The sequence below is a fragment of the Rhinopithecus roxellana genome, chromosome 6 (assembly GCF_007565055.1).
Source record: "Rhinopithecus roxellana isolate Shanxi Qingling chromosome 6, ASM756505v1, whole genome shotgun sequence".
NCBI lineage: Eukaryota > Metazoa > Chordata > Mammalia > Primates > Cercopithecidae > Rhinopithecus > Rhinopithecus roxellana.
Genome location: NC_044554.1, coordinates 106,204,951 through 106,230,292, shown reverse-complemented (window position 1 = coordinate 106,230,292; position 25,342 = coordinate 106,204,951). Strand labels below are relative to the sequence as shown.

Genomic DNA, 25,342 nt, shown 5'->3' with positions numbered 1-25,342 from the left:
TTTCTGGGCTCCAGGAGCTGGTGAAGTCTGGGACTCACCTGGGTTAGCTTTGCAGTGAAGGTCAGTGCAGGGGACACAGGAAGGTCCACCTGCTGCGTCAGTTCCAGATCAGGGTGGCAGAGCTGCCACTTTTCGAGCTGCTGAGGGTGGACATCTCAGCCCTGCATGTTGAGGTTGGAGATTGGGGTACACTCTCGGTGGGCCCAGGTGCTCGAAAATGGAACATGCTCGTCAGCTGAATATCCTGGTTACGTTAGCCTTTACCAGAAACACAGCCTGGATTCAACACTTGTTTAAAAATCTCTCATGAATACATTGGTCTATTTTTCTGCCTTGGCCAGTGCTCCTGAAGTATGAAGGTGGGTCTCACACACACTGCCCCGCTTGAGGCAACAGGGCCTGCAGGGAACAGTGTTGTTGCTGGCCAAGCTCCAGCGCTCGGCAGAGCACCCCTGGCTGCCTTCCACCCCACGGCCTCTTCCCTCAGATGACTGTGTTTTCTTATCATTCGTGCCCTCGGTGCCACACTGCACCACCTAAATTTGATGTGTCTGTAATGAGGCTTAACAAACAGCAAAGAGTTGTTTTGCTTACTTTCTATTCTTATTTTTCATATATTTTATTTATTTCATATTTAAAATATATTCTTGCCACTTTTTTTTTTGTTCAGCATAACTTAGATCCCAAAACTTATAAGGTAATTTTTTTGTGTTTTCAAGAGACATCACTTGGGTTTATCTTTTTTTCTTTTTTTTGAATTAGACTCTTGCTCTGTCGCTCAGGCTGGAGTGCAGTGGCGCCATCTCGGCTCACTGCCACCTCCACCTCCCATGTTCAAGTGATTCTCCTGCCTCAGCCTCCCGAGTAGCTGGGACTACAGGCATGCACCACCATGCCTGGCTCATTTTTATGTTTTTAGTAGACGGGGTTTCCACCATGTTGACCAGGCTGGTCTCGAACTCCTGACCTCAGGTGATCCACCCACCTTGGCCCTGCAAAGTGCTGGGATTACAGGCATGAGCCACTGTGCCCCGGCTGGGTTTATCTTTTTAAAAATCAGTGAGTTAATTGGATTGCCTTTGTTAGAGATTAAAAATAAGAAGGGTATTTTTTAACCTCTTGATAAAAGGTAACATCTTATACATTTTATGTTTTAAGAGTTTATAATGAAAAGACACTGGTTAGATTTAAGTTTATGTCAATGTAGTTGTTAATTTCCAGGGGTAAAATATAGGCAGTAATTTACACATCGATGACATCGTTGTATAAAAGTTTGGGGGTTTTGTGGTTGGAACTTGCGTTCCATGTGCTGTAATTGGTGCCAGCTTGGAGAGCAGGTCAGCTCAGACGTGCGTGCACTTGAGGGGAAGGCACGTGGTGTGGGATGGGGTGTCGTTCAGTCTCTTCACAGGGTCTTCACAGTGCGTTTTCCCTGTGAACTGTTTGCTGGTTGTATCCATTGGTCAAGTCTTCCTGGCCTCCAAACAGTGTAGTGTGTCTGCGTTGGTTTTAGTGTGTCTGCGTTGGTTTTAGTGTGTCTGTGTTGGTTTAGTGTGTCTGCGTTGGTTTTAGTGTGTCTGCGTTGGCTTTAGTGTGTCTGCGTTGGTTTAGTGTGTCTGCGTTGGTTTTAGTGTGTCTGCGTTGGTTTTAGTGTGTCTGCGTTGGTTTTAGTGTGTCTGCGCTGGCTTTAGTGTGTCTGCGTTGGTTTTAGTGTGTCTGCGTTGGCTTTAGTGTGTCTGCGTTGGCTTTAGTGTGTCTGTGTTGGTTTTAGTGTGTCTGTGTTGGCTTTAGTGTGTCTGCGTTGGTTTTAGTGTGTCTGTGTTGGTTTTAGTGTGTCTGTGTTGGTTTTAGTGTGTCTGCGTTGGCTTTAGTGTGTCTGTGTTGGTTTTAGTGTGTCTGTGTTGGTGTGAGAACAGTATTGTAGCCCTCAAGAAAACGAAGCTTTGAATTTTCTATTGTTTCTTAGAATAATGTTTGTTCCCCAGCTTTGATGACAATAAATGCCCAATACCAGTCGGTGCAATCAGTGGGCAGGTTAGTGGGGGGAGGGACGGATGGAGACTGGGCTTTGACTTTAATGAGAGGTTCATATTTTTTTGAATGTAGGTTAATATTTTGGTTAATATTGTGGCAGAAAATAGTTTCAAAATGCATACTCTTGAGTTTGATCTTGAGCAAGTTGGAAGGAACCTGTCAGCGCATGTCACAGAGCATCTGAGGGGCTCTCTGACTGCGTTCTTTGCTTCTCACCTCAGGATCACAATGAGCTGTGGCAAGAGCTTCTCACGGAGAACCAAGTATTTGTTTTTAGAATGGATGGGAAAGGGCACAGAGAGTGGAAAACGTAAATGATTTCTCATCATGGCCTTGTTTCATGATGATAGTTATAATTTATTAAGCACTTACCATATGCTGGGCACATGCCTCACTTGTCACCATTTTACAGATAGGTAAACCGAGGCATGAAGAAATCAGCGAGCTTGCCCAAAAGCACAGACCACAAGCGCTGGGGCCAAGGCTCAGGGAACATGGTCAGCCTTTCTTCACGGGAGTCCAGCCTAGCAACTCCCAGGGCAGAGCAGCACGAGGATGGATGATCAGATTGATGGGAACTTAAACTATGTCTATGGAAACCAAGGTCCTAGCTGCAATGATGGAAAAAGAAATGTGAGCTAACACCCTACAGATTCTAGAATCACCAGGCCTGAGAAAGCATGCAGGCAGCTGCAGTCACAGCAGAGGAGCCCCTGGTGGTTCAGCGCTGACAGCTCCACTGCCGAGCCTGGCCGCATCTGGGGGTGCCCTGGCTTTCCCGCTGGGCTCGATGGCCTTTCTGCTCACGTCGCCATTTCTTCCTCCCTTCCTGGTCCACCACAGAGCCTCAGTTTCTCAAGGGTGGACGCCTGCCAGTTCCGCAGACTCTGTGTTCCCAGCTCTCTCTGTCTATACAAGCAGGCTGTTTGTACGGTTGAGCATGCTGCTCACTGCACCAGGCTGTACCGGGCACGGCTGCCCCTTCTTACCGTGATGTGAGGGAGGACTTGCCCAGCCATGGCATTCTGGAAACGTGGCTTGCTGTGGGATTTCCCCTTCAGAGCAGGCGCTTGGCCTCCATGTGGGTTTGAGAGGGGAATAAGCATCATTTTGCAAAGTTCAGGGTGCGTCAACACACCTCTTTCTTTGTGTTAAGCAGGACTCATCCGTGTTGACAGTGACGGTGTTTGCTGTTAGAAACACAGACTGCAGCCTCTTCCCTTCGAGGTGGTGGGAGAAGCACCAGCCTGCCCCGCAGGGAAAGGGCGAGTGGGCTGCCCTGGGACACGTGATGATGTCTGCTTGCTTGCTTGCTTTTCTTTTTTTTTCAGTCTTGTTCTGTCGCCCGGGCTGAGTGCAGTGGCACAATCTCGGCTCACTGCAACCTCCACCTCCCAGGTTCAAGCGATTCTCCTGGCTTAGTCTCCTGAGTAGCTGGGATTACAGACGCCTGACACCAAGCCCAGCTAATTTTTGGTATTTTTAGTAGAGATGGGGTTTTACTATACTGCCCAGGCTGGTCTCCAACTCCTGGGCTCAAGCAATTCCCCCGCCTCGGCCTCCCAAAGTGCTGGGATTACAGGTGTGAGCCACGGTGTCCGGCTGATGTCTGCTTTCTCTTTCTTTTGTCATTTTCCTGATAGCAACACTGTAGCCACTCTGAATTGAATACCCCAGCCTGTGCACATCATTTTATAAACCTTGGGGGGCTTAGAAAGGTTTATGTGTGGATCAGTATGGCAAAACATGATTCATTTTCACTGGAAATCCCAAATTTGAGAACATTTAACCTTCTTTGTTGAGAAGTCACATAATTTTTATTCTTTCACCATTTGTCAAAATATCACAACCAGCTTTTCGGCCTCCTTAGGAGACACAGGGCCTTGCAGAAGAACAGTTAATGGAACTCTATTCCAAACTTGCCCCCGCATGGACCATGTCACCTTCTCTGGAGCTGCAGTGGGGTCATCCAGACAGGCGGCGACCCAGGGCTGCTGCCCTGGGGAGCTCCGGCTGCTGGGGGACGGTGGCTGCTCTGCTGCCCTGGGGAGCTCTGGCTGCAGTGGGGGCGGGGGGACGGTGACAGCTCTGCAGGGCTCCGGCTGTGGCGGGGACGGTGACCACTGTGCTGCCTGGGAGCTCAGGAAGTCGGTATCTGTCTACAGACGAGTGTCCACAGACACAGGTGGAGGCTCCCAGGCCTTGCGGTGCCAGCTGTGCCAAGCTAGTGTATGGAGAGTCCTTTTCTCTTTTCTGGGAGGGCAGAAGGGATCTTTGGACTTGGAAGTGAATTTTTCTACCACACTTGGAGGCCCCACCACGTCCTGTGAATTGTGACATCGGAAATAATGGACTTTGCCCCAGACGAGGCCTCTGGTCAGGTCGTGACTCCTGGGGGCCTCCTGCCCCGCTCACCTGACGAGGAGGCGGCTGGGCAGCCGAGCCTGTGTTCCCTGGTTCGTGTCCACAGGAAGGACCTTTCCTTAGCAACCTCCACTCACTGCTCACCTCCCTGTCTCCTTCCCTCCGGTGAAATTCCATGGCGGGGACAGGCACCCGCTGTGAGCCGTGGCCAGGCTGACTCTGACACACATCTCGGCCAATGCTAGGCGTGTGTGGGGACATCCCTCACCTCCTAAGCACGGAGGACGCTGACTGCTGGGGACGGCCATGCCCGATGCCAAGGGCCTTTCAGGTCTCCCTGCAGCTGTGCCGGCTCCTGCCATGGGCTCTGGTGCCTCCTGCCAGTTCTCTGGGGCTGTTAGGAACTCGTGGGCAGACACTGGGTTTTCTGGGCTCTGTCTGGTGCAGCCCGGGACCCTGCAGAACTCGGGCTCTTGCCTGTGGCTGCTGACTTCTCCAGACACAGCTCTTCCTCCCGATCCCCGCACTTCCTTATTTCCATTTTCTTTGGGATGAGTGAGCCCTTTGTTGCCAGCATTGGACCTGTGGACATGGACGAGCGAGATAAGACTGCCACGATGATAATCACTGGGAAAGAAAGGGATCTGGGGTGGGAGGAGACTGCAGTGAATGAAAATGGAAAGGTTGCTTTGGGCTCGTGGCTCGGTGGCTCCGTTGCGAGGCTGAGATGGCTCTTCTGATTCTGAAAGCTACAATGAGCAGCACGTTTTCAAAGCAGCACCGAGGGCTGTGATATGCACACACCTTTAATTCTGGAGCACATCTTTTATCTTCTCTGGGAAACAGCGTGAGCCTGTCGGTGTGGAAGGAGCCAGGGCACGGGTGCTGTTGACCTGGGACTGTCCAGCCCTTCAGCCCTTTGTCTCCTGCAGACAGGAGTGGCGGCGAAGACAGACTTTGCTGCAATTTTATGCATGTTTTTGTTTGTGAGAAAGTGAGACGCATTTTCCTAAGTTTGTTGCTGGAAATTTTCTTTGAAGGCAGCGTTCCGTCAGTGAACGCATGGTGAGGGCTGATGTGTGGGGGTTGGTGGGACCTGGGGGTGCGGAGAAGGGAGGCTGGCCCTCCCCTCCAAGGCTCGAGGCTAATGAAAAAACAGAAGAGTAGGCGGCCTCCATGCCGGTCCCTGTGTTTCCCTTCTTCTGTTTTGAACGGCAGGTTTGTTATGATTTAGGATGGCGAGTCCAAGAGATCTAGGTACAGCTGCTATTGAAAGAGCAGTTTGTTACTTACAGATTTCGAGAGGAGGGGGCAGGCCACGCCACAGGTCAATACAGAGATGCACCAGGTTCAGTCAGGAGGCTGGGCGAGGGCAAGGCAGGGTCATCTGGGACAGGACTGCCCAGTTGGAATAGTTCCAGCTGCTCCGGGGCCAGGGGCTGCCCGTGTCTCGTCCCTGCCCCAGGGTGACTAGGCCAGTGGCCTGGAGTGTGAACCCGCAGAGGCGGAGGTGGGCGTGGGCTCTGGATTGCAGGGTTTGCATGTGGAGAGCCTGCATAGAGTGGGCGACTGTTCACTATCTGGAAATTGGCTGTTCGTAGGAGGGGCAGCCCCCCAGGGTCAGCAGGGCCCCAGGTGTCAGAGCATCAGAAATGTGGGGTTAATACAGACACTTCAACCTGACAGTAAAGAAGCCGCCACTGTGTGCCAAGCAATTCGGAGGCTTTACTGTCGGCCGTAACAGGGGACTTGGCCACCCCAGCAGGGGACGTCGGTGGCAGTAGACGTCCAGCAGACTCCGATCAGAATGCCCGTGTCCATCACACATTTCGTGTACAGACTGACTTTAAACAACTCTGTCCGCTTCATCCCGTGCTAAACTACGTAGACATACTGCTGTCTCAGAAACGCCTGTCGTGGACGCTCAGGCCTTTCCATCAGAGGGTCTTAGTCATCAACAGGAAGTCTGAAGTGGCGCTGACGGGACTCCGTTTTTCAAACAGGAAGGTCAGAGGCTTGTGGCTGTGACCCTTTCCACACGGGACCCTGGTGGGGGTTGGGGCGCAGCACGGTGTTCAGAAATGAAGCAAAACACTTCAAAAAAATGTGTCATTACAGCCATGTAGCAAGATGCCCCCGAAGAACAAACTTCAATTAATGGGTAAAAGAGACTGCACTGAAAAAATTTTCCCTCAAAGAACTCACCACAGGCTGCCAGCGCTTGTGTTTGGAAAGTCATACGAGTCTAGACGGCCCCAGACACTGACTCCTGTCCTGCGTGTGCAGTGAACGGGGCGTGTGGGGACCGGGTGCCAGCCCCACTGCCTCGACATGGATGAGACAGAGCCCGTGCCGTGGGGAGAGGACAGGACATGCGGCTGAGTGAACGGGGGTGCCACAGGCAGCATCACCGTCGAGCCCTGTGCAGACATTGCAGGCTGCAGCCCAGGCCTGGTGATACATTTGGCGCAGACAAAAAAAACTAAAATGCCTAAATTTCTTTTTTTTTTTTTTAAGTTTTTTTTTGTTTGGTTTTGTTTTTTTTTTTTTTTGAGATGGAGTCTCGCTCTGTTGCCCAAGCTGGAGTGCAGTGGCCGGATCTCAGCTCACTGTAATCTCCGCCTCCCGGGTTCACGCCATTCTCCTGCCTCAGCCTCCCGAGTAGCTGGGAGTACAGGCGCCCGCCACCTTGCCCGGCTAGTTTTTTGTACTTTTTAGTAGAGACGGGGTTTCACCGTGTTAGCCAGGATGGTCTCGATCTCCTGACCTGGTGATCCGCCCGCCTCGGCCTCCCAAAGTGCTGGGATTACAGGCTTGAGACACCGCGCCCGGCCCTAAATTTCTTAAATTGTAAAAAGCAGAAATAATTCCTCCACTTCTAGTGTAGAGGGTTGTGCCGAGATCCCTCTAGGGTGGAGGATGGTGGCGGGACCCCTCTAGGGTGGAGGGTGGCGGCGGGACCCCCCTACGGTGGAGGGTCGCAGTGAGACCCCAGTGGGGTCCAGGACAGGCTGTGTCCCCTCTGCATCGCTCTGCCAGTGTCGTTCAAGAAGGTAGAGACATGGCCATGAGCTATCTTACATAAAGGTTTATGAGGACAGAGATTTCAACACTGAATACATAAGAAAGTCAGGTTTTCCTTCAAAGCTGGGAAATGGCCCATCAATCTTCTTCAGGGCCGAGTCTTTGTTGCTGCTGTGGAGGTGGAGTGTACACACGGCGACATGTGCAGATCGCAGGTGGACATGACGATGCGCTGGACACGTGCGCATGGAACCAGCGGCCACGCTGCACGGCACACCCTCACACCCAATGCTTCCTCCTGCCCCAGCCCCTCCTGCAGGTGACGCAGCTCTGGCTGCCCTGGGCAGACCTTGCCCCTCCTTGAACTTCATCTTCCGCTAACAGGATTCGGTGGATTCTCTGGTGACCGGCTTCTCTCACTCAGCCTGACTGGTTCTAGGTCTGTCCCCCTTTTTCTCATCTCTGTGGTTCCTTCTGGCTCAGTGCTGGTGTGGATGCGGCCTCCTCATCCGCGCTCCTGTTGCCGGGCACATGACTTTAGACTCTGTCCGTGGAACTATTAGGAGTCAGGCTGCTACCCCCAGTCTCGTTTGACTCTTGTGGTCATGGGTTTCACTTCTCTCGGGTAAATACTAACAAGTCCAATTTCTGGGTAACACGGAAGATGTCCTTTTGGAAAAGACTTTCCTTTCTCTGTTGAAACATCCTGGTGCCTTTGTTGGAAACAGTCTCCTTGGAGTTGTCATCGTGCCACTTCCTGGATGTGGTGAGGAGGCTCCAGGTCCCTCTAGCCTCTTGTGCCATCCAGGTCACACCTACAGCTGTTTTATGAACCCTACCTTAAAGTGGTAATAATTTTTCCTTACTAACAATCAGTTGTTTTTTAGATAAAGTAAGAGGAGTAAAGAAGACGGTCTTTCTTGTCTATGTAACCATGTATTTACCCTTTCAGGAGCTTTTTGGCTTCTCCCATAGCTCTGGGCTTCTGTCTGGTGGTGTTTCTCTTCAGCCTCGGTTCCTCCCAGCACTTCCTGTGGTGCGGGCCCCCTGGGACCCGCTGTCCCAGCTTTGTTCACGTACGTGATACGAAAATGCCTCTCCTTCACCCTCTTATTGGAAGGATATCGTCATTGGATATAAACTCCTGGATTGAATGATTTTTCTTTCAACCCTTCAAATGTGGCATTCATTATCTGTAACGTCAAATGCCTGACTATGCACATTGTATGAAACACATTGTTCTTACAGGACACGCGGTGTGTCTGGCGGCCTCTGCGCTCCAGGACCCTTTCCATTCTTGTGTGTGGAGCGTGTCTGTCCCCTGCCCCGACCCTGGCTGCTTCCCAGGGATCTTTTCCACCTCTGACTCTCGGCAGCTTGGCCAAAGTCACCGCGCGCTTATCCTTGCATTTTATTGTCTTGGAGCTGAGTGACTGTCTTGAGTCCTTGAGTGAATATTCTTCCCCAGATCTGAGAGATGCCTGGGCTTGCTTTCAGGTGTGTCTTGTCCCGTTCCCTCCTGACTCCAGCAATAGTGCAGCTGCTTGGCCTGCCCCAGGGGTTACTGAGGTTCCACGGAACGTCTCCCATTCCGATCTTCCAACGGTGATCACTTCTGTGATCTGTCCTCAGATTCACAAACCGTTTCTTCCGTTGTGTCCTTCCATAAGATTAAAGTTCGGACGCTCTGCTCTTCACTGACAGAATATGTATTGGATTCTGTTTTAAGTTCCCCACTCTGCTGAGTCAGTGGGTGCACCCATCTCACCGTGGCGATGGCAGCTCCGCGAATGGCTTATCTCCTCGCTCTAAGCAGCGACTGCCCTATTCTCAATTTTCAGTTCTGTTTTTCTGCCTCCTCCTGCATCTGTTGCTGCTTGTTTGAAGCGGGGGCCTAGACCCTGCTACCTTCCTTTAAGGGGCTTTTCCAGCAGCAGTCACATTCTTGGATGAAGCTTTGACCCTGTGTGCCTGTGTTTAGATGTAATTAGAGTTGGTTCATGCTAGTGGCATTTCCTCTGAGGACGTAGCCTCTGTGTTTTCACCTACACACAAGAGGGGCTCCGCCATGTCGCCACATGGCATGCAGGATTCCTGTTCCCCGCACCGTGCACTCTGCCGCTGCCCAGCACTCAGCCTGGGGTGCCACTGTGGCCCTGTGTGCAGGACGCCCTTTGCAAAGACCGTCGACCAGGTGCTCCGTCCCTCCATTCCAGTTGCCTCACCAGCCCTACCTTTGACCCCAGCCTCAGCCTGGGGGACTGTCTTGCACCTGCCCTTACACCTGTCCAGAAACAGTGAGTCGTGATGTGGATAAGTGCACGGCCCCTCCACTGTCTTCACTCGGTGATCTCTGCTGCTCTGCACGAGACGGCTGAGCCACATGGGAGCCAAGGGCCTGGGTTCCCTATCCCCCAGCACCCCTGCTGCCCCAGCCTCTCTGTCCAGGATCCCCGGGGGTGCCGGCCGTGTGACAGGCTCCCACCCTCCACCTCATCTTACTGGGCACTCACGGAGACCCAGCATTGGGGAGGAGCGCCCAGGTCAGGCACTGGGGGCAGGCACCCCCAGAGAGAATTTCTGTCGCTTCTTCTCTGATTATAAAAGTAATCACATTACTTTTATTTTACATCATCATTATCGTTATTTTACATTGTCATTATCAAGTGAACAAACAAGCAAAACACAGATGAACTGTACACAGAGGGCCTGCAGCTGAGGCTGGTTTATGTGGGATGTAACTGGAGGCCCCCTCCCACCTTCATCACAGTGAGGGGCTTGGTCTCTACCTGCACTATTGGGAGGGATGGGGACATGTGGAGTGTAAGGCTGTGTGTGGGGGTCTCAGAAACAAGGATGGAGGGCGAGGAGCTTCCCACCCGTGTCACACTCAGCCTAGATCTTAAGGGTCTTTTTTTGGAAAATGGCGTCTTCGGATGTAACATGTTTCCACTATGTTTAAGCAACAGGCGCGAACTTTGCCGTCACAGGAGGGTTTGTCTGACATCCTCATCTCCTGTCTCTACCCAGGTGACAGCCAGGGGCGTCCTTGCCACAGCTAGAGGCAGAGGCTCACTCCAAGGGCTCAGGATGGGCCATCCACTGTGGGCCCCGAGCTCCTCCCACTCAGGCGTTCCTGAGCCCCCACAGAGCAGAGGGTCCCCTGGCCCCCAGGCCACTATCATCTCTATAATCTTGTTGTTAGCTAGACTTCCAGCAGAGGCTTGAGGGGCTGGCTTTGGAAGAAGAGCTGCATCTGGCCTCCTGAGTTATCCATTCACTTACAAATGTATTCTCACACACAGCACATGGACAGCTGGGGCCACCGTGTCGTATTTAGGATACGCTGGTGGCCAAAGTCTATGGAGGCTTTTCTCTACGTGTTGTAGCAGGAGAAAGTGTAGGAATAACAATGGCTGCCTGCTTCTGCGGTGCTCTTCTGTACCGGGCAGGGTGTGCCAGGCAGGGTGTGCTGGGGGCAGTGTGGGGGGCAGGTTGTGGGGGGCAGAGTGTGTGGCCTGGGTGTGCTGGGGCAGGGTGTGCCAGGGCAGGGTGTGGGGGGCCAGGTGTGCGGGGCAGGGTGTGCCGGGCAGGGTGTGTTGGGAAGGGTGTACCAGGCAGGGTGTGTGGGGCAGGGTGTGCCGGGCAGGGTGTGTTGGGAAGGGTGTGCCAGGCAGGGCAGGGTGTGTTGGGAAGGGCAGAGTGTGCCAGGCAGGGTGTGCTGGGCAGGGTGCTGTTCTTGCCAGGCATTGTTTCTCCTTCTGCCAAGTGAGGGGGACACAGCTCATCCCATTCTTTTATCATCTGGAGGACATGGTGAGGTTGCCCAGCCCATCTCTCTTCCTGGCTTGGTCATTCCAGTGTTTTCTGGAAGTCATGCTTTCCATCCTCTTGAGCGGGTGGATGAGTCTGTTCTTCCGTTCTATGGGCTTTCCACCTCCAGGGAACTGAACTAGTGACGGCCACAGGATCAGGTGGATTTGAGATGCAAGTCCAATATCCCAATATTCTCTGAGTGCCGGCCTGCACCTGGCCCTAGGTGGCCCACTGCCTTGGGACGCCGCAGATGCCTGCCATACCCTTGCAGCCCGGAGGCCCTTGCCTTTGCATTTATCCACCCACCATGTCCTCGTGTTTGTGTGTGCCCCTAGGAGCATGGATTCACACCCTCCTGAAAGACCTGCAGAGGCAGCCGGCTGAGGCGAGGGGCCTGAGTGACCTGGAGCTGGACGGCATGGCCGAGCTGATGGCTGGCCTGATGCAAGGCATGGACCACAGAGGAGCTCTAGGCGGCCCTGGGAAAGCGACCCTGGGAGAGTCTGGAGAACAGGCGGATGGCCCCAAGGCCGTCCTCCATGGAGAAAGCTTTCCAGGTGACTCCAGCGCCATGGGTGCCCACGCCCGGGGTGCTGCGGGGAGGGGAGGCCTCAAGGCTGTGCAGAGACCGCTGGCTCACCAAGTGCAATGTGGGCTTTCTGCTGGGGAGATGGAGATCTGTATTAATGATTTTTTATCTGTTTGAACTTTTGCCTCTAAAAGCTTTCTTAACAGACTAAGCCTATCAGAGCAATTACGTTGAACGGCAGACTGCTCTCTGTGAGGAGGTTTCACTCCTCCATGCTGAGGCTCAGAGTCAAGAAAACAGGCATGATGAGAAGTGTTGTGTTTGGACTGTGTACCAGTGAATATTGTCAAATATGTAAATAGCGGAGTGAGAGGGGATCATTCAGATGTCTGTATGCATTGGTCCTCTGAGGCCGCTGGGAAAGCAGAAAGCAGCCCCCTGGCACCCCAACCCGGCAGGCAGCCGGAGCCCTATGGAGGCCCCATGGGCCAGCTGGGACTTCTGCAGCCTGATGGCTTCTTGCAGCGTGGAGGTGCAAGAAAGCGCCTAGCTCAGCTTCCCACACATGGCAGGCCCACAAGTACATGCCGAAAACCAAATGACAGACATGCCCCCTCTGTCCGCACGGGTGCAGGGGGAGCCTGCTGGAAGCTGGAAGCCTGACTTGGCTGATGGGCAGCGTGCAGGGGAGGGGTGGAACTGCACCCTGGTAGGGCCTGTGTTAGGCGGTGGCCCAGTGGTTGAAGGAATCAGGACTCGCACCAGGGCTAGGAGGGATGTAGGAGGCCCTGGTGTGTGTGCTGTCCCCAGGGGTGACTGTCCAGGTGCCATGAGTCACGCACTTTTGGGCACTGCAAGTAGGATATTTATTTATTATTTTATTTTATTTTATTTTTTTGAGATGGAGTCTTGCTCTGTCACCCAGGCTGGAGTGCGGTGACATGATCTTAGCTCACCTCAACCTCTGCCTCCCAGGTTCAAGTGATTCTCCTGCCTCAGCCTCCCAAGTAGCTAGGATTATAAGTGTGTGCTACCACACCCAGCTAATTTTTTGTATTTTTAGTAGAGATGGGGTTTCACTATGTTGGCCAGGCTGATCTCCAACTCCTGACCTCAAGTGATCCGCCCACCTTGGCCTCCCAAAGTGCTGGAATCACAGGTGTGAGCCACCGCGCCCGGCCGGGATACCTATTTAGAGAGAGACATTGACCCCAGTGAAATAAGCTAAGTCAGTGGATTCTGAAGCCATCTTAATTGTGAGGTGGTTTTGGTGAAGGCTTCACTTTGCTTTCTCGTGATGTGAACCGCTGGGTACGATGGGTTTTCTTGCCGTGAGTTAACATTGACGATCACGTGAGCCCCACAGAGCCGGGCGAGGTCATGGTGGCTGCCTTCACGTCCACCATTTAACGCCTCGGTCCCCTCCTCCCTCCTCTTTTGCGAAGTTTATAGAATGCCATTTTGTGCTATAAACAGAAAAGGTTCACTCTATGGCAGGACTTAGTCCAGCATCATCACACCTCACCTTTCATATGGAGGCCTGCATGGTCACCCTTTTTATGTCTGTGACACCCTGTGATGACATTCTTGATGAGGGTTTTGGTAACACTGGTGTCTTTTACAGATGATGGAGTTCAGGACGACGATGATAGACTTTACCAAGAGGTAAGATGAAGTCTGTGGTGTTTGTTTCATGTTAAATGTGGAAGTCGGTGATCTTTTTTTCATAGTGTGGGAACATTTATGAAATACAAAAGTTTTTTTCCCAGAAGGTTATAGAGAAACCCCTCATAATCTCCAAATTGAAAAACAGTATAAAGAGAACATACAAAAATGGGTATATTTGGATACGAAATATCTCTTTTCAAATTATAACCGAATTTCTCTATGATAGAAATATGAAAATCATGGTAAGTGCAACGAAGAAAATTAATATTTCCTGGAATCTCCCCCTCGCTTTGCTCATTTGATGCCTCCTGCATGTGCGGATTCCTGAGGGGTTCAGCGCACTCACACCTGGCTGTCCCGTGCGGCACCACTGGCCACATCTGGCCATCTAAACCTACATTTAAATTGATTAAAATTAAATAAATAAAAGATGCAGCGTGTCGGCTGCGCTGGGCTCAGGCCAGCGGCCTGTTAGTTGCATGTGGCTCATGGCCAAGGCACTGGATGCCACAGGCAGAGGACGCTGTGCCATCCCAGAGCCCCCACGGGCCGTGCTGCTCTGGAGGCAGTTGGAAGAAGGGCCCAGTCACAGGCGATGTCCACACGCTAGACCCTGGCCTTCCCCGTTAAGTCAGTTAGCCTCTTAGTTTCTCCCCCTTTAAGAACCTTTGGTCATTAATACAAGGCCGAAGGATGAAGAACCGTCCTAAGCAACAGCAGTGACACTGCGTGGCTCAGGGAAACCCAGTTCTGGGGGTGGAGAAAGAAGAGACTTTGGTTAGTCATTCTCTCCTCAGATTCTCTTAGTGGTTTGTGGTTCCGTGCCTGTTGGCAAGTACAGGAAGAAAATATCAGCAGTTCTTATTTCGAATTTCCATCAGAAATGGTGGGACCTGCCGTCTGAGCTGTGGAGGGAGAAGTGGGGTTGAGAAACACATTTCCTAATTTAGGGAGTTGGGGAAACCCAGCCCTCCCACCTGAGGGGCAGGGAGCGCTCCAGGGGCCTGCCGTTAGCCAAAGACTCCCTGACTTTTAGACCACAGCCTTTTCATCCTCCATGTGTGGAATTTTGATTTAGTTCTGTTTGGGGTATGTTTTCAAGCTATTCTGTTTCCCAAAAAGGGTATGTGAGTGTTGTATTTTCTGACTTCTTATTTATTTAAAAACATCTTTCTTTTCACATGAAACACAATTTAAGTGACAATATTATGCCTTTTCCTAGCTCTGTTGAGTGACATCAATGGCTACGTCCTGTTGTCATTGAGGATCCGAAGTTGCGCAGTGTTTTTATCACACTACTATTTTGTTTAAATTTTAAAAAACACAAAAGGAATAATTGTAATTTGTAGCCAAAATGGGAATAATTGCCTCTATAGTCCTTCCTTAATTTTCTTAAAAGTGTGTTTTGGCAAAGTGAGTCGTAAAGCGAATCAGATTTTCCTGTTTCCGTCTAATATAATATCAAGGATATAATTTCATGGTTGGAAAAAACCTGCCAAGTAGACATAAGACTTTTGGCACCACATGCACCAGAAGGTGTCCGAGGGCTGCCTGGCATGTGCCAGCGGCAGAAGCAGCCCCCGTGTTTCTTAGGAAGCAGTGTGGGGTGCCCGGGAGGGCAGTGCGCCCAGCGGTGGAGATCACGTCTTTGACGGCCCTTCGACCTGAGTTCCAATTCTGGATCTGAAAAGCATGACCTTTGTGATCTGGTACCAATAATTTGATATTTAACCTCTGTAAACCCCAGAGTCTACAAATTAAAGGTGAAACTCACCCTTTATTTATGGGGTTGGAGGAGTGATTAAGTGAGAACCCACACAAAGCACGTCCGTATCCGACACACAGTCAGCAGAGGTGCCGAGGGGTTCCGAGGGATGGCTCGTCTGGGAAATGGGATCCGGCTGGGAGAGCGCTGCCCATGTGGGAACCATAGATCCCTCAGGTATCGTTAGAATCAATTACACATCCCTGTGACGTGCCCACTCGTGGGTTCATCGCTTTGTGCCTCTGTCTCCCCTTCTGCGAACTGGGGTTACTGAGGGTTCCCCGCCCATAGGCTTACGTGAGGACTCAGTGTGTTCATGCATATAGCACATTTAGGACAGTGCCTTTGTGTGCTGGAAGAGCTCAGTCGATGCAAATTTATTATTATTATTATTATTATTATTATTATTATTAGGTGGTGTTTGTTGCTTTTAGAGGGCTGGGATGGGATCTTGATATCACACAGTTTATTTTTTAAAATATCAGTGTCAAAGACCTACACTGACTCTACAAAATCTGATTCTTCAGAGAGGTGTGTGTGTGTGCATATGTGTGAGAGGGAGCGGGAGGGAGGAGAGAACAGCACGTAATTGATTTGGATACTCAGCGCCCTCACACCCCATGCTCACCTAGACGTCATTCTAAATATAGACTGCACACACTTTGCCTTCCTCCCCCACTCTCCTTCCAGGCTGCCATGTCATCCCCATGGTGACTCTGTCCTGGGCAGCCCTTGATTGCATGTGTCACATCAGCATGCCTTTTGCAGATGTCCCTCACAGAATGTCCTCTCTGCCAGGTCCATCGTCTGAGTGCCACACTCGGGGGCCTCCTGCAGGACCACGGGTCTCGACTCTCACCTGGAGCCCTCTCCTTTGCAAAGCCCCTCAAAATGGAGAGGAAGAAATCCGAGCGCCCTGAAGCTTCTCTCTCTTCAGAAGAGGAGACTGCCGGAGTGGAGAACGTCAAGAGCCAGACGTATTCCAAAGACCCGCTGGGGCAGCAGCCGCATTCGGAGCCCGGGGCAGGCGCGTTTGGGGAGCTCCAAAACCAGAAGCCTGGGCCCTCGGAGGAGGAGCAGAGCCTTCCAGCGGGTGCTCAGGAGGCCCTCGGCGACGGCCTGCAATTGGAGGTCAAGCCTTCCGAGGAAGAGGCGCGGGGCTACATCGTGACAGACAGAGAGTGAGTAGCAGCCCTGGCTCAGGTCCTGTGCGCCAAGGGAGGGCTCGTACCAGCAGGCTGGAGGTGGGGTGCCTCCTTGCTGTGGGGGATGCATATGCTTTTAAGTGTCTTTAACTGAATAATGGGGTGCAGGCATCCCTGGAGTCTCAGGCGCGGAGGGCGGCCAGGTGCCTGGCCAGTGGCTCCTCCTGGTGCTTCTGAGCTGGGTTCCAGAGCTTGAGAGCCGTTCTCTGAAGTGCATCAAACAAAACCAAACCAAGCAAATCCCTTCCTGGGTTCTTGGTCCTGACTTGTTATTTGCAGGCAGCGCCTGTCTGCGGGTCAGAATCACCTTCAGCGGGGGCCAGGAAGGGTGGGGTCTCAGGGCAGGCAGGTGTACAGCAAGGCCTGGGCACGGCTGGCGCAGGAATGCGGGGCGGGACGCCGCCCCAGAAACTGGTGCGTGCCGGACTCCTGCCTGTCAGGAGGGACTCCAGGTGCTTTATCTGGTTTGCACCAAAGTGGCCCAAATAACCTGGTGTGGGCGCCTTTCAGAGGGAAGAAGGAGCTTCATAGCAACGAGGCTCTTTCCCCACCCTCATATCGATCTGAACTTAACGAGTCTCAGAATTCAAGCATCACGGGCCCGGCAAGGCACAAGTGGCTGTCCTGTTCTCAGGACACCCTGTTAATGAATCCGACATTTGATGCTTTGCTTTGTACAAGTTTTGTGTTTTCTTCAAGTGAAGGAAGTGGTGTTTCAAAGAGAAGGACGTGTCTGCCTGGCTATACACACACCCACACGTGTGTATGTGTGCGTGTATATGAGTGTATGTTGGGTAAATGTGTGTGTGTGTATGAGTGTGTATGTGGGGTACGCGTGTATCTGTGCATACGCATGTGTTTATATGAGTGTGTGTTGGGTAGATGTGTATCTGTGCGTATGTGCGTGTGTGTATATGAGCGTATGTTGGGTAAATGTGTATCTGTGCATATGTATATGAGTGTGTGTGTTGGGTAGATGTGTGTGTGTGCATCTGTGTGTGTTGGGTAGATGTGTGTGTATCTGCGTATGCATGTGTGTGTATATGAGTGTGTTGGATAGATGTGTGTGTATCTGTGTGTATGTGTGTGTATATGAGTATATGTTGGGTAAATGTGTGTTTGTGCATATGTGCACGTGTGTGTTTATATGAGTGTGTTGCATAGACATGTATCTGCATGTGTGTATGTGACTGTGTATGTTGGGTAGATGTGTATCTGTGCGTATGTGCGTGTGTGTATATGAGCGTATGTTGGGTAAATGTGTATCTGTGCATATGTATATGAGTGTGTGTGTTGGGTAGATGTGTGTGTGTGCATCTGTGTGTGTTGGGTAGATGTGTGTGTATCTGCGTATGCATGTGTGTGTATATGAGTGTGTTGGATAGATGTGTGTGTATCTGTGTGTATGTGTGTGTATATGAGTATATGTTGGGTAAATGTGTGTTTGTGCATATGTGCACGTGTGTGTTTATATGAGTGTGTTGCATAGACATGTATCTGCATGTGTGTATGTGACTGTGTATGTTGGGTAGATGTGTATCTGTGCATATGCATGTGTGTATATGAGTGTGTGTTGGGTAGATGTGTATCTGTGCGTGTGTGCATATGAGTGTGTGTTGGGTTGTATATAAGTGTCTGTTGGGTTGATGTGTATCTGCATATTTGCGTGTATATGAGTGTGTGTATGAGTGTGCATGTCTGGTAGATGTGTATTGGCTTGTGTGTGTGTGTGTGTATGAGTGTGCGTGTCGGGTAGACGTGTATCGGTTTGTGCATGTGTGTGTGTGTATGAGTGTGTATGAATGTGTGTGTATGAGTGTGCGTGTCGGGTAGACGTGTATCGGTTTGTGCATGTGTGTGTATGTGTATCAGTGTGTGCATCGGGTAGATGTGTATCAGTTTGTGCGTATGTGCGTATGTGTATGAGTGTGTGTTGGGTAGATGTGTATTGGTTTGTGTGTATGTGTGTGCGTATGAGTGTGTGTCGGGTAGGTGTGTGATGTGGATCTGTTCGGGTATTTCTTCCTTGGTGAAGAAGCCCCTGTCATTTTGAGGATTATTTGCAGCGGAGGTGGGAGCCGCCTTATAACTAGAACCCATCTGTTTTGCCGACTCTGCGAGCCTCCCAGTGCTCAGGCTGGTGCTGTGGCTGTGCTGGAGACACCACATTTCATTAGGGAGAATTAGCTGTGTATCATAATTGGGCAGAAATATTTTTTCCTGAGCTCAAACCACAGAGTGTGTATCACAGCCAAATTAAAATTTAAGACGATTGTGATGATCTTAGTTGTAACTTTAGGTAAGTCGTAAGCAGCGGAAACGAAGCTTACGCTAAAATATGGACTCTGTTTTCTCAAGACTGCCTTCCATAAGTCAGAATGAGCTTTCCCTTTTCCAGGCTCTTTGCTTGGATGTGGCTTCCCACGTGTCTGTCTGTGCCCTTGCTCTCCTGTTTGTAGCGTCAGGAACTTCTCGTGGCTGTTCACTTCTTTGCTCTCAAGCCCAGCAGAGAATCACAGGCAGGCCCTAAGTGATGTGTTCTGAGGCTGCGTGTCTGCACCAGCAGAGCCAAGGGGAGGCGCCTGCCTCAGCACTGCGTGATGCAGACCATTATCACGACCGATTCCTATGGGTGGTCAAATGCCCTGTGCTGTGGATGTCTCCCTCCCTAGGAAACACTGCTGTGTGTGTGGTATGTCTTATGTGATGTGTGTGTGGTATGTAGTGATGTGTGGTGTGGTATGTGTTGCATGTGGGTAGTGTGTAATGTGTGGTGTATGTGTGGTATGTAGTATGTTGCATGGTGTGGTGTGTGTTGTATGTGTGTGGTGTGTAGTGTGTGGTGTGGTGTGTGTTGTATGTGTGTGGGTTGTGGTGTGCTGTGTGGTTTATGTGTTATGTGTGGTGTGTGGCATGGTGTGTGTGGTATGGGTGTGGTGTGTGGTGTGTGTTGTATGTGTGTGGTGTGTGGTGTGCTGTGTGGTTTGTGTTGTGTGTGGTGTGGTGTGTGTAGTATGTGTGTGGTGTGTGGCATGCTGTGTGGTTTATGTGTGGTGTGTGGTGTGTGGCGTGGTGTGTGGTATGCTGTGTGTTGTATGTGTGTAGTGTGTGTGCATGGTTCACAGTGTGTTGTATATGTGGTATGCGTGACATGTAGTGTGTTGCATGGTGTGGTGTGTGGTGTGTGGTGTGCGGTATGTTGTGTGTGTGTGTTTGGTTGCCTGTGTCTCCTCACCCCGAGCTGGAGCCCTCTTTTCTCCCGGAGGCCCCCATGTTGTGTTTGTGGACACTGCGTGGTTCCCTGCAGGTGTCCTGGGGACTTCAGCCAACCTTGCAGGGGGACGGCTGGGGTAGGAGAGTGCCCCAGAGAACCATGTGATCTGGTCATTTTAAGGACTTTCCAGATGGGCACCGAGGTGTTCACCAGAGAGCAGGAGGCTGGTGTGGTTTCCTAGGGAACCTGCAGAGCCAACAGTCCTGTGCCATTCCTGCTCATGGGCTCACCCTGGAGGGAAGGACAGCAGGGCCCCTGTCCGCAGCAGCCTCGCACTTTCTGGGGAAGGAGACCCATCACACCGGGTCATCTCCTGTCTGCACTTGCGACTTTCCAGTAGAAAAAAGCTAGGGTTTTTCTTTGCATTGGAGTTTATTTTCTTGTAGTGGGTTTGCTGGCCATGCTTTGGGACTGGAATATTTACCTCCTACAAGCAATGGGTTAAAGAAAAAAATAAATCATCATGTTATCTCGGCTGACTCTTCCTTTGCGACTTCAATTGGTTGGAAGCTCTCTGGTGAAGACAGCACAGCTTTTTGTCAGCAATTTGTGCCGCTGGGGCAAGGTGCACTGCATGAGGTGAGGTCTCCGTGAGGTCTCCTCTCTTCTTGCAGAGAGATTGAGGTTTTTGCCCTATCATCAGACTAATAATTTGTGATTCTCTTGGGCAGGTTTTCACCAGATTTCAGCTTAAACCTGGACAGATGAGCTATTAATTTCCAAGATGCAGATGACGTTCTTTAAAAAAGGGAGACTTTTGTGGTTGTGGTTGTCCCACAGAAAGGAGAGGAATGTGGTTGAGAACTCGGTGTCACCTCAGCACCCACATGCTCTTCGTGCTGAGGTTCAGATGGGAGGACGGTAGGGCTTGGCTTTTCCAGGCATGATTTTCTCTCTCACATTTTCTGATGGACAGAGTAATCCTTTGCCATTTACATTTTTATCCTTTTTACAAACTAAAGGGACTCTTGAAGACTGGACGAAGGGCAGGACAGCCGCCCCAGTCCTCCAAGGACAACTTTAAAAAGATTTCATGTTAGGCTTCCAGGAGGAATCACAGGACGGACACCAGGTGTAGGGAGGAGGGAGCCCCTTACCTCTCAGCAAAGAGGAACCTGCCTTCTAAATCCAGAGACAAGAGCTTCAGAGACCAGAGCTCACACGCACACGCCTCTCTCTGCCTACCCCAGACCCCTCTGGATTGGGATGTATCACGCTGAGCCAGTAAGGTGAATTTTGGGGAAGTGAAACCTGTAGTCAGGAAAACATGGGGGCCGAGGCAGAGGCTTGAGTCTGGGGTGGCGGCCACAGTGCTGCTGGAGAAGGTGGCCTGGGCCCTTGACCCACGGAAGTCCGGTCAGCGGGTCCGTGGCAGCCCCGAGACCTGGAATGTGGCAAACACCCCGTGCTTGGGTTTCCTGGTCTCTGGAGTGGCAGCTGCGATGTGTGGCTTCTGGGTTGTGGGGATAAGAACTTGGCACAGGCAGAGCAGAGCCCGGGGTGCGTGCAGAGGAGAACGCAGGGCGCATGCAGAGCAGGGCCCAGGTGCCCGGATGAGCAGCTTCTCTCAGCAGTGGGAAGAACACAATGTTGCTTGAAAGAGGAGGGGCTGATGGATTTCCATGAAGGGAAGCTGGAGAGGTTGGAGCCCTGAGTCTTGCGGGGAGGCTGGCTGAGGGAAGAATGTGCAAAAAGTGGCGTGGGGCAGCATTGACCTCTCCGATGCCTCTCAGCACTCCGAAGAGAGACAGATGCAGCTGAAATGTTTCTTCCTTCAAGTTTTTCTTATGACACAACTTCCTTGCACCTTGGAGAAGGCAAGCAGCAAAATGGCAGATGGTGCTGGGCCACCGTTAGGGGCAGCTGCGTGGGGGTTCTGTGGGGGTTCAGTTGGAATGTGGAATTCAGAGAGGCCAGCGAAGGCAGGGACCCGCTGGCCAGGGAGAGGAACTTTAGAACCAGAAGTCTGGAAGGAGGTGGGGGCTTCAGTCTCTCTATCTGCCACCCTCGGTGGGGGCCCTGGCCCCGCAGGTTCACCCCAGCCCCGGCTGTGGGAGGATGTGAGGCAGGGGAGTGGCCGTGGGAGGATGTGAGGCGGGAGGCGGCCGTGGGAGGATGTGAGGCGGGAGGGCGGCCGTGGGAGGGACGTGAGGCAGGTGAGTGTCCGTGGGAGGACGTGAGGCAGGGAGGCGGCCATGGGAGGGACGTGAGGCAGGGGAGTGGCCGTGGGAGGATGTGAGGCGGGAGGCGGCCGTGGGAGGATGTGAGGCAGGGGAGTGGCCGTGGGAGGATGTGAGGCAGGGAGGCGGCCGTGGGAGGATGTGAGGCGGGAGGCGGCCGTGGGAGGATGTGAGGCGGGAGGCGGCCGTGGGAGGATGTGAGGCGGGAGGCGGCCGTGGGAGGACGTGAGGCAGGGAGGCGGCCGTGGGAGGACGTGAGGCGGGAGGCGGCCGTGGGAGGACGTGAGGCAGGGAGGCGGCCGTGGGAGGATGTGAGGCGGGAGGTGGCCGTGGGAGGATGTGAGGCAGGGGAATGGCCGTGGGAGGATGTGAGGCAGGGGAATGGCCGTGGGAGGACGTGAGGCGGGAGGCGGCCGAGGGAGGATGTGAGGCGGGAGGCGGCTGTGGGAGGGGCATGAGGCAGGCCCTTCCTTCCAGCCTTGAATTGTGGGCTGTCGGGGCTGCTTCCTGCCAGCCTCACTGGGCCTTGGTGCCCCCAGCTGTAAAGTCAGACACCTGTTTATGGAACGCCCTGTGCCAGTGGAGACCCAGGAACGCCTCTGGAAGATAAGAGATTCAAAGATAAACAAGTAATTTTCCCCTGAAGGAAGTCAGAAGCCTCTGAGTTTAACTTACTGGTTGTTTGGAATTTGAGTGTGGGAAGTTGTAGATGCCCTGGTAAGGGCTACAGAAATGTCATTGTTCGAGGGTGGAAATAGCTTTAACCAAGTCCCCAAGCCCCTGAATTAAGACTCTCAGAATCTCTGGTCATCGCTGGAGCCGCAGTTTTACCTGCAAACTCCAGTTTGTGGACCTTGTTCTGCCCTCCCTCCTGCGTTCTCAGTGAAGCCTCCCACCAGCCCTGATTCCGTGATTCCTCTGGGATCCGACCTCCCCCCCGTGTTCCCTCCACCATCACCAAGAGCCCCCAAGCTGTGTCGACGGCTCCTGACAGCCCTGCTTCGCGGGAGGCAGCGCGGGTGGTGGCTGCCTCGCTCCCACCGGCTGTTTCTGGGAGGCGGCGCGGGTGGTGGCTGCCCCTCTCCCGGGGGCTGTTTCTTGCTCTGGGCGGTGCTGCCCATGCCAGTGCCCTGGGGACGCCTCCATGTGGCTCCTTCCCAGGTGCATCAGACTCCACCCAGGGGAAGCAGAGTCAGAGTCTTCTGACCCAGTGCCATGGTTGGGCCTGAGCCACGTCTTGCCAGCCTGGCAGCTCGGTGGGCTCTGTGCCCCACCCACCTCCCTCCACAGCCAGCTGTCTCCCCTCCTATGGCTCTGTCCATGCTGTTTCCCCTTCTTCCCTATTCCCTGCTCCCACCCTAGTCCAGGCCGTCTGAGCCTCTCGCCTCCGCACTAGAGGGCCTTCTCTCTTGCACACCTGCATAACGGCTCTTTCTCACCTGCCATGCACATTGAACACAAAGAGGACTCCACAAAACCAAATCTGGCCCCGTCACCCTCTCCTGTTGAAATCTGGCTGTGACTCCACTGCTCCTGAGATACAGACCCCAGCCCTGGCACGGCCCAGGCTGGCTGGCAGCTCTGCAGGTGCATCCTGGGGACACTCCCCCAGGCCCCTGCCTCCGTCCCCGGCAGCCAGGCTCCCACAGGAGACCCCAGCTCTGCACTTGTCCCGCCCGGAAGGCAGCTTCCTGTTCATGCCTTCTCCCCATTCAGAGACGTCTGTCCACACACCTCTTTCTCAAGTGTCTTTGTCACCAATTTTCCATTATGTGTCTTCAAGACTCTGACCATCCAGCCAAACCATTGGCCATAGTCCGTTAATTTGTAATAATCACACATTTGGCTATTTCTCTTTCCAAGCAAAGTAAACAGCTGGATGTATGGCCCATAGTTCTGTCCGTCGGAGAATTTCCCTTCACCACTGTCCTTTTAGGGGTGTTCCAGAAAGGGGCAGTAGTGCTGCAACTATCCACTAACGTGGGAGCCTGCATATCATGCATAACCATCTGGAAGCCAGGCCCAGGTCTGCCTCCATCAACTGATTTTAGGGAACTCCCCAGGAGACTGTAGGTGCAGGCTGGGAGAGAGAAGGCAGTGCAGCAGGAGTGGGGACCGTCGGCATTGGGGGCATTTCTTTATGTGACTTGTGCCTTTAGGGCCTACTTAGGCCCGGACACATACCACTTCCATTTGATGATGGAATGCTGCTGTGCACACCCAACTTTCTGGCTTGGTGGGTCAGAAAACATTCAGGTCATGATGAGCAACTCAGGTACCATGGTAGCTTGGTGGTCCATATTTAAGCATTCAATCCCTACTAAAGCCCCATAGTGGGCCAGCAGCTGTTTCTCAAAGGCAGCCGTTATCCACAAGGAGGGCAGAGCATTGCCCCAACATCCTAAGGGCCAGTTCACCTCGAGAGAAACCTGCCAAAGACTCCATACAGCATGCGTCTCTGCCTCTTCCCTTTCAGGCACCCTTGGATCTGCTGGGTCATGTGGCCCAGGAGGCAGAGTAGCCTGCACAGAGCCTGGAGCTGCTGCAGAGCCTTCTCTCGTTCTGGGCTCTACTCAAAACCGGCAGCTTTTCAGGCCACTCAGTAAACCATCTGGGGCAACACACGCGAATGGGAAGTTCAGAGAGGCCTGCTAGAAGTCGTGCCTCTCTGTGAGGCAGATGGGGAGAATCAGACGCAGACTATGCATCTCTCTCTACACATCATGCAGAGACCACCGGTGCTCTCTGTCCTATTGGAAGCTGACTTAGCATGCTTCGGTCAAATCAGGTTAAAGCCCGTTCCCCCGGGTCAGCACGGGTCTGAGGTCCAGTCAGGTTAGAGAACCAGCTCCACCTGGGGCAGCACGGGTTCACGGCTCCTGTTGGAAGCACTTCTCGATCCTACTTGGCACACTTTTTAAAGGTGACGCTATGTAGACCTTCCGTACCTAGATCTTTAGTTAGCTGCTGGCATTTAAAAGGTGTTTATAGTGAGCAGTACAGTCTCATCCGTATGCCCAAAAATAAGTTGTCAGAATACAGTGGTTTTCCTCCTGATTTTCTGCCCGGAAGAGTTGATGGTGTGGACAGCCCCACTAGGAGCGGTCCAGGGTTGTTGGCGTGGGTGGGGCACACGAGCTCCAGGGCTGCATGGTGGACTGCAGGAGGAAGCTTCAGTTTGGGTGCACAAAGCATCAAAGCCTCCTTTTCCCAGACCCTGACGTTAGACTCCTGCAGGAAGAGAGCGGGCGTGCAGGGGATCCAGGGTGGAGACAGATGTGGCGTCAGTCACTGCGGCGTCTGTCGGTCACAGTGGCGTCAGTCACCATGGCATTGGTCGCCGTGGTGTCTGTAGGATACTGTGGCGTCTGTCGGTCACCACGGCGTTGGTCACGGCACCTCCCCAGCCCGCTGTGGTTTGCCACCCCAGAAGCGTTGCTCCTCTGCATGGGGGAAGTTCCTGCGGGCTGGAAACATTTTAAC

At 52.6% G+C, this 25,342-nt stretch overlaps 1 protein-coding gene across 1 annotated transcript in view; it reads left to right on the top strand.

Annotated features, from left to right (window-relative positions):
- The window catches only part of PTPRN2 (protein tyrosine phosphatase receptor type N2), a 481,362-nt gene that overhangs the window by 404,555 nt on the left and 51,465 nt on the right, over positions 1-25,342 (top strand). The window contains exons 7-9 of the mRNA XM_030932019.1: positions 11,574-11,795; positions 13,392-13,432; positions 15,999-16,381. Coding sequence (XP_030787879.1) covers positions 11,574-11,795; positions 13,392-13,432; positions 15,999-16,381 — 646 coding nt within the window. The remainder of the gene's footprint in view (positions 1-11,573; positions 11,796-13,391; positions 13,433-15,998; positions 16,382-25,342) is intronic.